This window comes from Temnothorax longispinosus, chromosome 10 (assembly GCF_030848805.1).
Source record: "Temnothorax longispinosus isolate EJ_2023e chromosome 10, Tlon_JGU_v1, whole genome shotgun sequence".
NCBI lineage: Eukaryota > Metazoa > Arthropoda > Insecta > Hymenoptera > Formicidae > Temnothorax > Temnothorax longispinosus.
In genome coordinates this window covers 10053032-10067615 of record NC_092367.1, presented here as the reverse complement: position 1 = coordinate 10067615, position 14584 = coordinate 10053032, and the positions used below count along the sequence as shown (strand labels likewise).

General features: G+C 41.5%; 2 protein-coding genes across 7 annotated transcripts in view; one reads left to right on the top strand and one right to left on the bottom strand.

The window, feature by feature from the left end:
* The window catches only part of LOC139821114 (tectonic-3), a 169064-nt gene that overhangs the window by 113695 nt on the left and 40785 nt on the right, over positions 1–14584 (bottom strand). The window lies entirely within an intron of this gene.
* Positions 8693–12790, top strand: LOC139820772 (uncharacterized). The gene is made up of 2 exons (XM_071791285.1): positions 8693–9824; positions 9912–12790. The coding sequence occupies exons 1-2, from the start codon at positions 9385–9387 to the stop codon at positions 12484–12486; spliced, it is 3015 nt and encodes a 1004-aa protein (XP_071647386.1). The 5' UTR covers positions 8693–9384; the 3' UTR covers positions 12487–12790.

Genomic DNA, 14584 nt, shown 5'->3' with positions numbered 1-14584 from the left:
ATAAATATACATATCCGAAATTGAGAGAAATAATTATTTTTCGACCACAACCGCGAAGCAATCGTTCCGTGGACAAGTGGTGGCAACAGCCAGACGTCACAAGAAGTCAAAATCAAATACTTTCCCTTGCTTCCCAGATTTTCATATCCTAATCCCGGGGTTGGACGTAACAATTCGCAACTTCTACAAATTACTACAATTTTTATAAAAAATTTTGTTAGAACGTTGTAGAAAGTTGTAAATAGTTGTGATTCTTACAATAATCTACAACTTCTACGATTTACTACGTCTCATAAAAATGTTCGTAAAAAAGTTGTTACAATTTTCTATTACTTTTTACAACTTACTACAATTTATTACAATTTACTACAATTTACCATAAATTTCTACAATTTTCACTGTAGAAATTTGAGATTTGTTGTAGAAGATTGTAATTTTTCATAGAAATACGTAAATTGTTGTAAAATTATTTCCACCAGGGAAACAATAGTGCGCAAGAACGAGTGTTGGAATTTAGAATAAGGGACAGGGTGGACTCGGATCATTTGCCTCTGACCTTGTTACTGGAGGAAGAAGAGAATACGAGACAAATAGAAAGGTGGACAGAAGAGGAAAAAGAGGAACAGAATATGTCAAAGAAGATCATTTGTTGAAACGAAGAAGCAAGGAAATTATACAGGGAGAGGACGGAGGTATAGAATGAAAACGAGGACCAGGAAATAAGAGTCGGTGGATAGGAAATGGGAGAAAATAAAAAACTGGATCCTTGGAGCCTTAGTTTATAAGGAAATCAAGATAAAGAAGAGAAGGAAAATAGGGCACAAAGATTGATGGGATAGGAGCTGCACCAGAAAGAAGAGGGAGGTGAAAAGAAAGTACAGAAAATGGAGAAGTGGAAAGGGAAGTAAGGAAGACTATTTGGAAGGAAAGAAATGCCTGAAAGAGGTTAGAAAAGAAAAGAATGGAGAAGAGAGAGGGAAGAAGAGGAATTAAGAAAACTGAAGGACGAAAAGAAAATTTGGAACTACATAAACAGTCGAAAAAAGAAGAAAGAATGGAAAGAGAATAATATTCCGAAAGAGAACTGGAGAAGTTACTTCATGGAGTTGTTAGGTGGGACCGAGATGGAAGTAAGGGAAGAAGCGTTGGAGGTGCGTGACATGGGAACAGAAGAAAGAAATGAGGAACAGGTTCAAGATACAAATAGGGAGTTGCAAGAAGAGGAGATAGTGAAAGCAGTCAGGAACATGAAGTTAGGCAAAGCTGCAGGTGTCGATGGAATCCCAATGGAAGCATGGCGGTATGGTGGCGCAGCAGTAAAAAGAGGTCTAACTGATCTGTTAAAGCTCATTTGGAAGGAAGGTAAAATTCCGACCGAATATGGCGAACAAGTATAGTTGTCCCCTTACATAAAAGGGGGGATAAAGAGAGAACAGACAACTATCGAGGGATCTCTCTGCTGTGCACTGCATACAAGGTATATGCGGAAATTCTAAAGAACAGATTGAAGGAATCAATGGAGAGGAAAGGAATGATACCTGACAGCCAAGCCGGCTTTAGGAAAGGGAGGTCTACGATAGACAACATATTTATCTTGAACCATATAGTGCAAGGGAGAAGGAGAAAGGTATGGCAATTGGGAAAGACAAGATTTTTGCAATATTTGTGGATCTAAGGGCAGCATTCGACAACTTTGACAGAGGAATTTTATGGAAGATAATGGAAGAGAAAGGAGTGGAACGCAGTTTAATAAACAGAATAAAAGAAATTTACAAAAAGACGGAGGTGACAATAAGGACAAAGGATGGGTTCACAAGGTGCTTCAAAACGAAGAAAGGTGTAAGGCAGGGCTGTGTGATGAGTCCCACCCTGTTCAATTTATACATTGTGGACATTGATAAAGCTTTAAAAAAGCGTGGCATAGGAGGAGTAGAGCTTGGAGGAGTGAGAGTGTGGTCATTAGCATACGCGGATGATATGGTTTTGGTAGCAAAAAATAGAGAGGCTTTACTAGATATGATGAGCATGTTAAAAAGATTTTTAAAAGAAAGGAAACTAGAATTAAGTACAGAAAAAACTAAAGTGTTGGTATTTAATAGTAAAGGTAAAAAAAGCAGGAAGACATGGAAATGGGGCGATAAAATAATAGAGGAAATAAAAATGTTTTAATACCTGAGTTTCACGTTTAATAGGAAAGGTAATTATGTCAATCATATAAAAGAACTGAAAAGGAAAGGAAGGATCGCTGCAAATAGGGTCTGGGGTTTAGGAGAAAGATTATGTAAAGATGATTTTAATAGGAGATGAACGCTTTTTAAGTACCTAGTGAAAAGTGTGATGGAATACGGGGTAGAGGTATGAGGGTGGAGTGAACAAAACAAGTTGGAAAAAGTCATGTTAAATTATGTAATATGGGTATTTAGATTAGATTTTTGCACACCGAGGTATGCAATAGTAAGAGAACTAGGATTAGAAAAACTAAAAATTTGTTGGGGTATAAGAGCCATGAAGTACGAGAAAAGAAGCAGAGAGAAAAAAGACGGAAGTTTAGTAAAGGCATGTTGGGATAAAAAGGACATAATGAATAAAAAAAAAGGATTTATATAATTTGGAACAAGAAAGATTTTATAATACCTAATAACAATGGTTGGAGCTCTGAAGTAATAAAAGAATTAAATAATGAAGGCAAAAATACTGAAGGCTTAGTAAGAATAAGGGAACAGGACATTCAAGAGCAAATAATAAACAGTAAAATAGTAAAGGCAAGGTATAATACAAGGTACAAAGAGATAGAGGCAAGGAACAAAACACCGAGTTATTTATTAAAAGCGAACTTGGATAAAGTAAAAACAGGAGATGAGATTAGAGCGATGGGTAAAATTAAGGTGCGGCAATTTAGAAAACACAAATAAATATTGGCTTGACGAAGAAGATACGAAGTGTAGATTCTGCAAGTCAGGTAGGGACAACTTAGAACATTATATAAGCGAGTGCAATATCACAAGTATGTGGTTTGAGAATCTAGGTAGAAATAACAAAGAGATATTAATGAACATATGCGATGACAAATTTAGAATGAAAAAAGGCAAGGTGTTAAATAGATTATGGAAAAGGAGAAAGGAATGCTATAAAAAAGATAGGATAAAGGAAAAGAAAAAAGAGGAAGAGATAAGTTAGGAAGGAGCGTGAGTAGAGACAGTAATGGAAATAGCTTTAGAGCGGTTGTAAATAATAATGTATAGCGGCGGACATGTAAGGAAGAAAGATGGATGATGTGTGGATGGATGTGTGTTTTAAGTAAGAATTGTAACCCAAGTTCTTTCTTGGCGTATAGCTGAAATAATGACGTATATACATATATACATAAATAATTTTATATGTAATACATAATATACACACAATATTTATGTTTTAGGTGTTAGATGACATTTTTCAAAAGCAACATTGGATAAAACCATTATCTGTAGCAGGATCGAATATTAAAGACTCTGAACATTCACCACTAACCGACAGCAATAATGAAAATAAATCACCATTTAGTAAATAACTATACAAAATATTTTTTTATTCATCATGTGTATACTTTTCTATTATTTAACTACTTTCGTATATAGAGCAAAGAAAGATATCCTTGACTGAAGCAAGAGCGAAATACTTGAAGGATTCATTAGAAGAGAAAAGATTAAAAAGACTAGAAACTGCCAATTACAGAGACACAAAGTTACAAATATTAAAAGAAATAAAAAAAGCGTTTGAAAAACAGAAACAGTAATGTGTGTACATGAAGAGAAAATGTAAACGTACCTGCAAAATCCATTAAAAGCTTACGAGTATTATTAAAAGTATTAAAATGTTACACACACACACTATTAAATATTTAAACGTTTTAAGAAGTTTACTTACACTATAATTTCAAAGATTAATATAGTAATTTTTTACTATTTATTTTCTAAAAAAAAATACGATTTTTTTGTTTTTATCGTTATTTTTTAATTTAGTAAGTTCAAGTTGAAGTGTACTTAAACACTGTGATGTTGTACCAAATACTATAGTAAAGAAAGATTATTATGTTCCATATATAAAAACTCATATGAGTTTATATACATATGGTTTAATAAAAGTATTGTGTTCATTTATTTTTAAGCCCAAGTTTTTCTTGTGATCATTATAAGTATAAGTTTTATGATAAGAGATCTCTCGTATATCTTTATAGTATTATGTTAAACAAAAAATATATAAATGTATATTTACAAAATTATTAAAAGTACTAATGTGTTTATTATTTTTATAATTCTATTTTATGTTTATAGTTATAATATATGATTTATAAAGTATATTATAATTATATGTGAATAAAAACATCTAAATATAAAGTATGATTTTGTGTCAATTATTTAAAATAAAGTATGTGAAAACGAAATTATTACATATTATATGCAACACATATATTTTATTTATTATTACAAAAAGATAAATTCGTGTATTATACAATATTTCATCTATATCTGGCGTATCTGAAATGTTTTCAGAATCAGTAATATCATAAAATAGTATTATCGTAAAGTATATTTTTAATAGTGTTATTAAAAACTGCAGTATTTCTTATGCTTGAATAACTGGATTTACTGTTATCATTTACCATTAAACATATCATTTTGTACCTACAAATCTCAATTATTCCTTTTTTCAAAATCATCATTATTAATTATTTCCATCAATCTGTTTCTTTTAAAATTCCCTTCCTCCTTCAAGGGATTAGTAATACCTAGTGGTTCCTGTTGAAGTATGAGTATGTACATTTATATTAGAAGTGATGGATATGCGACGCCATCTATAGAGTTGTAAGGAGCGTAGCGAGTATTCTATCTATATATATTTTATTCTATGTTCTTCTTCAGTAAAGAAAAGAGAAGGCTCTATATGGCGGCGCGAACATGTAGAGAAAAAAAGCTATCTTATTAAAATATATAAGAAAAGTTATCTCGAAGCTTGTGTAATATTTCAATCTAATTAACGATCCCAGCAAATAATAATAATCCTTCATGGTAGCGGAGGTCCGTGATTAAGTAAGAAGAAAACGAATAATAGAAGTCTCAAAATTGATAATGGCACAAAAAATGGCGGAGAACCATGGAATACCAGTGTTCGACGGGGAAGATTATGGCAGTTGGAAGAAGAGAATCACGATGTACTTGAAAATGAAAAAGAGTGACATGGTGATTACAAGAGAAATGATGAGAATAGAATACTGAGGACTGGGAACAAAATAATTTGAAAGCCATAAATTACATCTACAGTGCAATTACGAATAAGCAGTTGGAATTTGTCAGCAATAAAGAATCAGCGTACAAAATAATTAAGAAGTTCGATGAGATGTACTTGAAAGAGTCAACGGCGTTGCAGATTGTGTTAAAAAATAAGTTAGAAAAATTAAAGCTAAAAGACTACAGTGATTCTGCAACTTTCTTTAGTGACTTTGAAAAATCCATAAATAAACTTAAGACGGCAGGTGCAAAGGTTGAAGAAAAGGAAAAACTGAATTATATGCTAAGAACGCTGCCGGAGTCTTACAGTTACGTTGGAGATTTGATCAATACACTCAAGACAAAAGATCAAACTGTGGAATATGTGAAAAACAAGATAAAAATGCTTGAACTGAAGAATCAAGAAAGTGAAAGTACAAATTCCAAATCGAATGCATTTGTTACGGAATCAAAACAAAATCGAGAATGAAGAAATCCGACGGATCAAGAATGCTTCAATTGTGGAAAATTTGGACATTATAAAAAGGACTGTACGGAGAGCAGCAAGGGTTCATGGCGAGGGCCACACCGTGGCAGCACGCGTGGAAGAGGTCTGAAGCGAGGCACGGTGGCGGTTACAATAGACGAGGCGGCGGCAGCACGAACGGCCGCGGAGGACATTATAATTCACGTGGTAGAGGGCATCACTGGCAGCGGGACCAGAACGGACAAGAAGCATCTGGCGGAGGAGTATTCCATACTATAGTTAAAGTAAACTCTTTGAATAAAGAGGTTAAGGGCCAATTTCACCAACTACGGTTAGCTTAACTGACAGTTAAAGTTAGCAGGATTGACCAATAGAAAGCAGGGTGGATTCATTTCTATTGGTCAATCCTGTTAACTTTAACCGTCGGTTAAGCTAACCGTAGTTGATGAAATTGCCCCTAATAAGGAGAGCAATCAGATACATTGGCTTTTAGACAGTGGGTGTACTGACTGTTATGTCTTAGGCAAAGGCAGAGGGATAATTAATAAACACTTCTCGTATTAATTATATATTTGCTACTGTATAATAAGCTTTACGGCTGTGCCGGAGCGCCGGTGTGCTGGCCTGGGGTCGGCACGCAACTGGCTTTGCGAAAGAGCATTGTCCCCGAGCAGCCAGGTGCTACTAGTCATTTCGCTTATGTTTACCTAATACTAACATAGGTGAATACATCACAACTTCTCCCCTTTTTTATTTAAAAGTCTCTGGGATCGCCGGTACAATTAATTGGTCTATGTGCCGCTTATGCGGTTTTCCAGAATCCGCTTGAACGACATAAGTGGAAGGAGCAGTTTGCTTCACAATTTTACCTTCAATTCAATTTTCGTCTCTTACGCCGTGCGCATCCATATAAACATTATCTCCTATGCTTACGTTTGTTTTTCGATTTTCCGGTCGTGAGGCGATTTGGCGTCTACGCTTTGTTGATTTTCAACATACGCAGATACACTCGGTTTTAAACAATTGAACCGGGTTCTCGGGTTCCGGTTGTACATTATATTTGCAGGACTTCTGCCCGTCGTACAGTGCGGGTAGTTTCTATAGTCGAAAACGAATTTACTAACTGCGTTTTCCACGTTCTCTCCCCTTTTTATAATTTTTGCTACCTTATGCTTGAACGTTTGTATAAAGTTTTCCGCAGCTCCATTCGTTGCTGGGTGATACGGAGGTGAAAAGGTATGCTCAATATTATTTGCCTTAAGAAAATTGCAAAATTCTACGCTTTTAAACTGCGGACCTCCGTCTGTTACGCAGTGAATAGGTAATTCAAATCTTGTAAACAGAATTTTAAATTCTTTTATGAGCTTTTTTGCATCCGTATTTTTTTTACGATTTATTATTTCTGGCCATTTGAGTAGGTGTAGTAGGCGGGTTCAGTCCCGGGGGCTCCGAGGGGGGGTGAGGGAGGGGGGGTATTGAATTTTCGCGGGGAAGTGAGGGGGAGGGGAAAATCGGATTTTCAAGAATATCGGATTTTGTGGGGGGGGGGAGGGGGGGAGTATATGATATTTAAAAATATTGGATTTCGCGGGGGGAGGGAGGGGGGGGGGGAATCACCGGGGATGACTCACCCGCGCCGCGGATCCGCGGGAAGGGAAGTCCGCGTTCGCGCTCGCGGTCGCGCCGCGGTCGCGCCGCGGGGGCCGCGGGCCGCGGGGGCCGCGTGGGGGTCCGCGGGGGCCGCGGTCGCGCCGCGGGTGCCGCGCGAGGGTCCGCGGGGGCCGCGGGAGCCGCGTGGGGGTCCGCGGGGGCCGCGGGAGGATTTTCACCGCCTTGCTAAAGAATTGAGTACTCACCTTAAACACGGCGAACCACTCGTCGACCGGTGGTCATATCCACCGAAACCTGCAGGGAGTCGTCAGGCATCAAACGAGACGCGACGATTGCCTCCGCGTAAGAGGGAGGGGGCGACGCCGGCCCCGGGCCCAAATTTGCGGCAATTCGTGCACTAGGCGCGGCGCCCACACGCACGGCGCTCGCACGAGCGGCGCGCAGCCAGTAAGAGCGCCAACAATCGTCGCACGTCGATGGCACGAAAAACCGATCACACAATAAACATTGCATCTTCGTTTATTCACCCGAACACAAAAAAAAACATGTTCGTACACAAGAAACTTTATAAAAAAATATATACGTGTAACACTTTGCGCGGACTCGACGAGACTGAATTCAATGACGGTTGCAGAAGTCGACAGAGAAAAAATATAATGGCGGTGTATAAAACTGATAGTCGTAAGACAAAATATGTCTCGCACTACAAAGGCGAGCGCCGAGGTTCGCCGGAACATCGCGGCACCTCGCTTCTATGTTATGATATGCGACAATGCAATATTTGATTACCAATTCGTGCAACCGATGCTCCAGCGGACGTCGCATATACGGCTCGAATAGAAATGCGCTCGAAGAAAATATAGTATGATTTATACTTAAAAAACAATCCATCTACGCAGTACGTGAAAAAAACAAAGGAAGAAATGACGTCATCGGGACGATGATCGACCCGATAACGCATCGAACCTGTAGGGACATGTTCGTCGTGAGCAAATGTTTTTTCTAGGAAAAGGGGGTGTTATCGCGTAGACTAAACAGTTTCACGCTATTTTTTACAACGCAGTACGCGAGACAAAGGAAGAAATGATCTATCAATTGGAGCGAGAGAGAGGGCAAAGGTATATATAATGAGGGATGAAGCGCATCGAGCCGCATTAGCATACGATTTGAGAGTGATACATCGGTTGCGACGTGAACATTTTTATAACATTGAGCAAGAAGAAATGACATGTAATCGCCCATGGACACCGGACTATAAAATTGACATCGATGAAATCGAAGAAAGTAGTGAACTTCGTGGTGATGAACAACCTAAATCTGAGTAGATAAAACATGGATCAATTCGAGCAATTCGAGCAAACCGAAAGCGATCTGTTGGAGCTGTCCGACCAAGTAGCTACCGTGGATGAATTTTTCACATGGGCGCTGCAATGCGCGGAATTCATCGAGCAGCTCGAGACACGTTGTAGTGCCAAACGTCAGCGGCTCTCCGACAATCCAACGATCTGGCAGAGGCAATCGTTGGTTGCCAGAATTGCGCGACTCGAGGGTGTGAAGTCGCGATTGGAAAGACAATTTATCCATAGCGGTGGTGATTATGCGAACGCCGGTACCAGTGGTGACACGCGCGCGACAGAACTCGTTTGGCGAGAGATCGACGCCGCGTTCAAAAAGCGTATAATAACCGGTGCGGTAATTAATACAGACCATATAGAACCGCGACAGTTTTTGGAAGACGCCTGCAGCGTCGTGTGCAAGCGAGTGCGAGACAGTATAAAAACACATAACTGTGTCAAAGTGAACACCGCGTTCAACGGGGAGTTTGTGGCGGGTGATAAACGTGCCAATAAGAGTATATGTACAAATAACATAGAACTCTGTGGTACATCGCACTTGCGCGAGTGGTACGAGCTACACGTTATCGAGCCCACATTAGCGAAACTCGAGGAGTTCCAGGAACGCGACAGTGGTTGGGCGTTGACTCGAATCCTCAATTTGACGGTGAGCGTCAACAAGTACAATCCTTTGCGCGCGGGGTGTCACATGAAATTGCCTGAAGACATTAAATTGAAGCACGCGGTGATCAATGTGCTGTCTATGGACAATGCGTGTTTTGCGTGGGCCGTGACGGCTGCTTTGCATCCAGCCGAAAGACATCCAGAACGGGAATCTTCATACCCGCATTATTCAACGGTACTGAAGTTACGAGACATTGAGTTCCCAATGACGTTGAAGCAAATTAAACAGTTCGAACGACTCAACGATATATCCGTCAATGTCTATATCATCGAGGGACAGAAGACTTCAAACGTTCTCCCGATACGGCTTACCGACCGCACGAGTGATAAAAAACATGTGAATCTGCTGTACATGCAGGACCCACGAGACGACAATGTTGGACATTTCGCGTGGATTAAACATCTATCCCGCCTCGTGAGCTCGCAATTGAGCAAGAAAAAGAACAAAAAATTTTTTTGCGATCGGTAAGTACCTATACTTTTATTAATAATATATATCATTTTATATTTTTTGTAAAAAAATTTATAATATTTGTGTTTCATTTTTTGCAGATGTCTTCACTACTTTAGTTCGAGCATGAAATTGGAAGCCCACACCGTGGAATGTCGAAAGGTAAACAAATGCGCAATCCGACTACCGAGCGAGAACAACAAGTGGCTCAGCTTCAAGAACCACAGCAGGAAAGAGCGACTTCCCTTCGTGGTGTACGCCGATCTGGAGTGCGTGCTGCAGAAGACACAACCGGAGACGGAACACGCGTCATTCGCCTATCAACATCATCGGGTATGTAGTATAGCATACTACGTACAGTGCTCATACGACGAAACGTTATCAACGTATCGATTTCGTCGCGATAACGACTGCGTCGCGTGGTTCGTCGAGGAACTCAACGGATTGGCGCATCGCGTAAAGAACATCTTGTCCGACATTGTATGCATGGTAGACCTAACGCGAGACGAGTGGGAGACATTTCACAGCGCGACGAAATGTCACATATGCGAACAACAATTCGCGCCTGATGATAATAAAGTGCGCGATCATTGCCACCTGACCGGGCGGTACAGAGGTCCAGCACACTCGACGTGCAATCTGAATTATAAAGATCCTCACTTCATCCCAGTAATATTTCACAATCTGTCGGGCTATGACGCGCACTTTATTATCAAGGAGATAGCTGCCGCGTTCGAAGGCTCAATCGATGTACTGCCTATAACAAAGGAAAAGTACATCTCATTTACTAAACACGTGAAAGACACCGCGGAAATATCTGATTCGCGAAGCGATATACAGTTAAGATTCATCGACTCATACAAATTTCTGAGCGCGAGTCTCGCAAAATTGGCATCCTTCTTAGATAATGATAAATTAAAAATTATACGATCAAAATTTTCCGCGTTATCCGACGACGATTTCAAATTATTGACGCGAAAAGGTGTCTTTCCATACGAATATGTGGACAGCGTCGAAAAGCTGGAGGATACGTGTTTACCGCCGCGCGATTCATTTTACAGTTCCTTGACCGGTGAAACCGTATCCGAGAGCGATTACGCGCACGCCACGAACGTATGGCAGCGATTCTCCGTTCGAACCCTGGGCGAATACAGTGATCTATACCTGAAAACCGATGTCTTGCTGTTGGCCGACGTGTTTGAAAATTTCCGCGACAGCTGCGTCGCGAGTTACGGACTTGATCCCGCGTACTACTACACTTTACCAGGCTTTACGTGGGACGCCATGTTGAAACATACATGTATCAAATTTGAACTGCTGACCGACATTGACATGGTCATGTTTGTCGAACGTGGTATTCGTGGCGGGCTGAGTCAATGTTCCGGCAGATACGCGAAGGCCAACAACAAGTATATGGAGTCGTACGATTCATCGAAACCGTCGTCGTACCTAATGTACTTCGATGTCAACAACTTGTACGGCTGGGCGATGTGTAAGCCACTGCCCTACGCGGAGTTTCGATGGGTCGAAGACGCGTCAAATTTCGACGTTAACGCGATCGCTTTGGATTCGCCTACGGGCTATATTCTCGAGGTCGATCTCGAGTATCCGCAGGATAAACATGACGCGCACGCTGACCTACCGTTCTGTCCGATGCGCGATAAACCGCCCGGCAAACGGCAGGACAAACTTCTCGCCACGCTGCACGATAAGGAGCGTTACGTCATCCATTATCGCAATCTGCAACAGTGCATGCGTCATGGCCTTCGCGTCACTAAAATACATCGCGTATTGCAATTCGCTCAATCTGAGTGGCTCTGCTCTTACATCGAACTCAATACAAAATTCAGGACACAGGCAAAAAATGAGTTCGAAAAAACATTATATAAATTAATGAATAACGCTGTTTTTGGAAAAACAATGGAGAATGTACGAAACCACGTCGATGTAAAATTAGTGACGAAGTGGGAGGGTAGATACGGCGCGGAGGCAATGATCGCGCGACCGAATTTCCACAGCAGTAGCGTGTTTTCTGAAAATCTGGTAGCCATCGAACTTCGCAAACTCGAGGTGAAATTCAACAAACCGATCTACGTCGGCATGTGCATTCTCGACTTGTCGAAGGTGTGCCTGTACGAATTTCACCACGAATACATGTCTCCCCTGTACCGCGACTCGTGTAGAATCATGTATACCGACACGGACAGTTTGATTTATCATATCAAGTGCGACGACGCGTACGAGAACATGAAACATGATATAGCTCGGTTCGACACAAGTGACTACGCGGTAGATAACGCTTATGATATGCCTCTCGTCAATAAAAAAGTGCCGGGCCTGATGAAGGATGAAAACAATGGGGCCATTATGACCGAATTCGTTGGACTTAGGGCGAAAATGTACGCCTTGCGAGTCGATGGCAAAAAAGTTTGTAAAAAAGCGAAAGGTGTCAAAAGTAACGTCATCGCGCGCACCATCACATTCGACGACTACACGCGATGTTTGAACGATGAGATCGAAATGACTCGACCGCAGTCGTGCATACGATCGAAAATGCACGAAGTGTACACTATTAGCGAGACGAAAATCGCTCTGAGTCCGTACGACGATAAGCGATATATCGTGCCGGATTCGACCGATACGTTGCCGTGGGGACATTACCGAATACCTTTGTAACGTACGCATGTATGTATGCATGTATGTAATAGTATAACGTATGCAGTAGTATATGTATGTATGTATGTATATATGTAGTATGTATGTATGTATGTATGTATGTATGTATGTATGTATATATATATGTATATATAATGTATGTATAACGTGGTCCCGGAGGGAACAGTGCGTTTTCCGGGGCCCCCTCCCAGAGTGGTGTGACGACACCCCCTATATATGGCGCCACGAAGCACGAAAGTCACAATAGTTCTCGAGTAAATATCGTATTATATATGAGAAGGGATATTAATAAAGATATCGCACATGTATTTAGTATTTAATATTTTTTATTATATAATTTATATGTATTACATGTATCATTTTTATATTAAGAATAAAATACAGTTTGCACGAATTAAATCACATTGTCCTTGTGTATCCATGAGTTGTGTGATCCATCGAATCCCAGCCATTTCACGTAAACCTCGTCGCCCCTCCTGCGCAGTACTTTCTCCACGAGATACACGTCAGGATAAGTCGCGCGATGCAACTCGTACTCGTAGAACGCTCCAGCGACGGATTTTCCACGATAGTCCTCGAGTAGGTAGGTTACGGGATTGGTATGCTGCACTTTAACGATCTTAAACACCTCGGTGGTCCAATTCGGCGTGTAACCCTTCTCGAAAATTGTTTTGTATTTGCTGACGCGTACCGAGTCGCCCGTTTTAAACTTTGCCGGGCCCGCGATCTTTATCGCGCTGTACACCGTAGCCAAGAGTCTTTCGGCGATCGCGGGGGTAACGTCGACGGGTCGCATGCCGATCGTTCGATGCTTGCGCGCGTTGTAATCCGACACGAGTCGCGATAACGCGTCGACCCACTTGTAAGTTCCATTGAGCGTAAACATCTTCCACATGTTGTTTTTTAACGTGCGATTGAATCGCTCGACGACCGACGCCTTCATCACCGAATACGTGGAATAATGATTTATACCGTGTTTTTTCACGAGACGTTGCACGTCGGTGTTGTAAAATTCCTTCCCCATGTCGGTTTGTAGATTACTAGGGCATCTTCCGCTATCTCGAATTATCTCAGCGATAGCGTCAGCTGTCTCGCTGCCACCTTTACCCTTGAGCGGCACGGCCCACGCGTACTTGCTCAACACATCGATGACGGTGAGTATGTAGTGGTAGCCTCCGTTGAAACGCGAGTACGGACGCATCTCGACGATATCAGCCTGCCACAGGTCGTCGTACCCTCGCACTATGACGTGTCTGCGGGGAAAATTTCTTCTCGCCGGTGCGTGCAATTCGTCCACCAACCGTCGCTTTTCGATATTTTTATCCACATCGATCGATTTTAACGGTCTCATGTTCGGTTAGCGTTTCGTTGACTGTCGATCGTCGTTCTTTGGCTGTACGTAACCGTTTCTGTTTATGTTTCTGCGTCGTTCATCGCTGTTTCTGAACCGCTCAGAAACCATATCGAGCCGTTCTCGAACCGTTCGTTGTCGTTCGTCGTTGTCAGTTAACTGCTTCTTGTCACTCATCGTCGTCGTCGTCGTCGTCGACGTTCTTTAGCTGTTTGTAGCCTTTCCTGTCTCCGCGTAGTTCGCAGCTGTTTCTAAACCGCTCGTAATCGTTCCTAACCTGTTTTTGAACCGTTCGACAACCGTCCGACAACCGTTCTTGAACCGCTCGACAGCCGTCCGACAACTGTTCTCGATTCGTTCGTTGCTGTTCGTCACCGTCGTTAATTAACCGTTGCTTCTCTTCACTCGTCGCCGTTCGATAGTCGTTTCTGCTGAACCGTTTCTTCATCCTTCATTAGCCGTTTCCAATCTATCGATATTTGCACGTCGAAGCTCGTTCACCGCAGCCTGTAACGCTCGCACATCCTTCTCGAACGCGGTAAGCTTCTCGTCTGACTCTTTCCATTGATCTGTCAGACTTTTAAAGCATTGATCAACGTATATTTTGTTAACAGCGTCACCGTCAGTCTCAGGTTGCGCTACGCGACGAATCTTGCGCGATCTTGCATCAAAGTCCGTGGCGGCGCGACACAGAGCGTTGTCGCGCACGAAATTTCTCACTAATCCGCTCCACCGATAATGATAGGA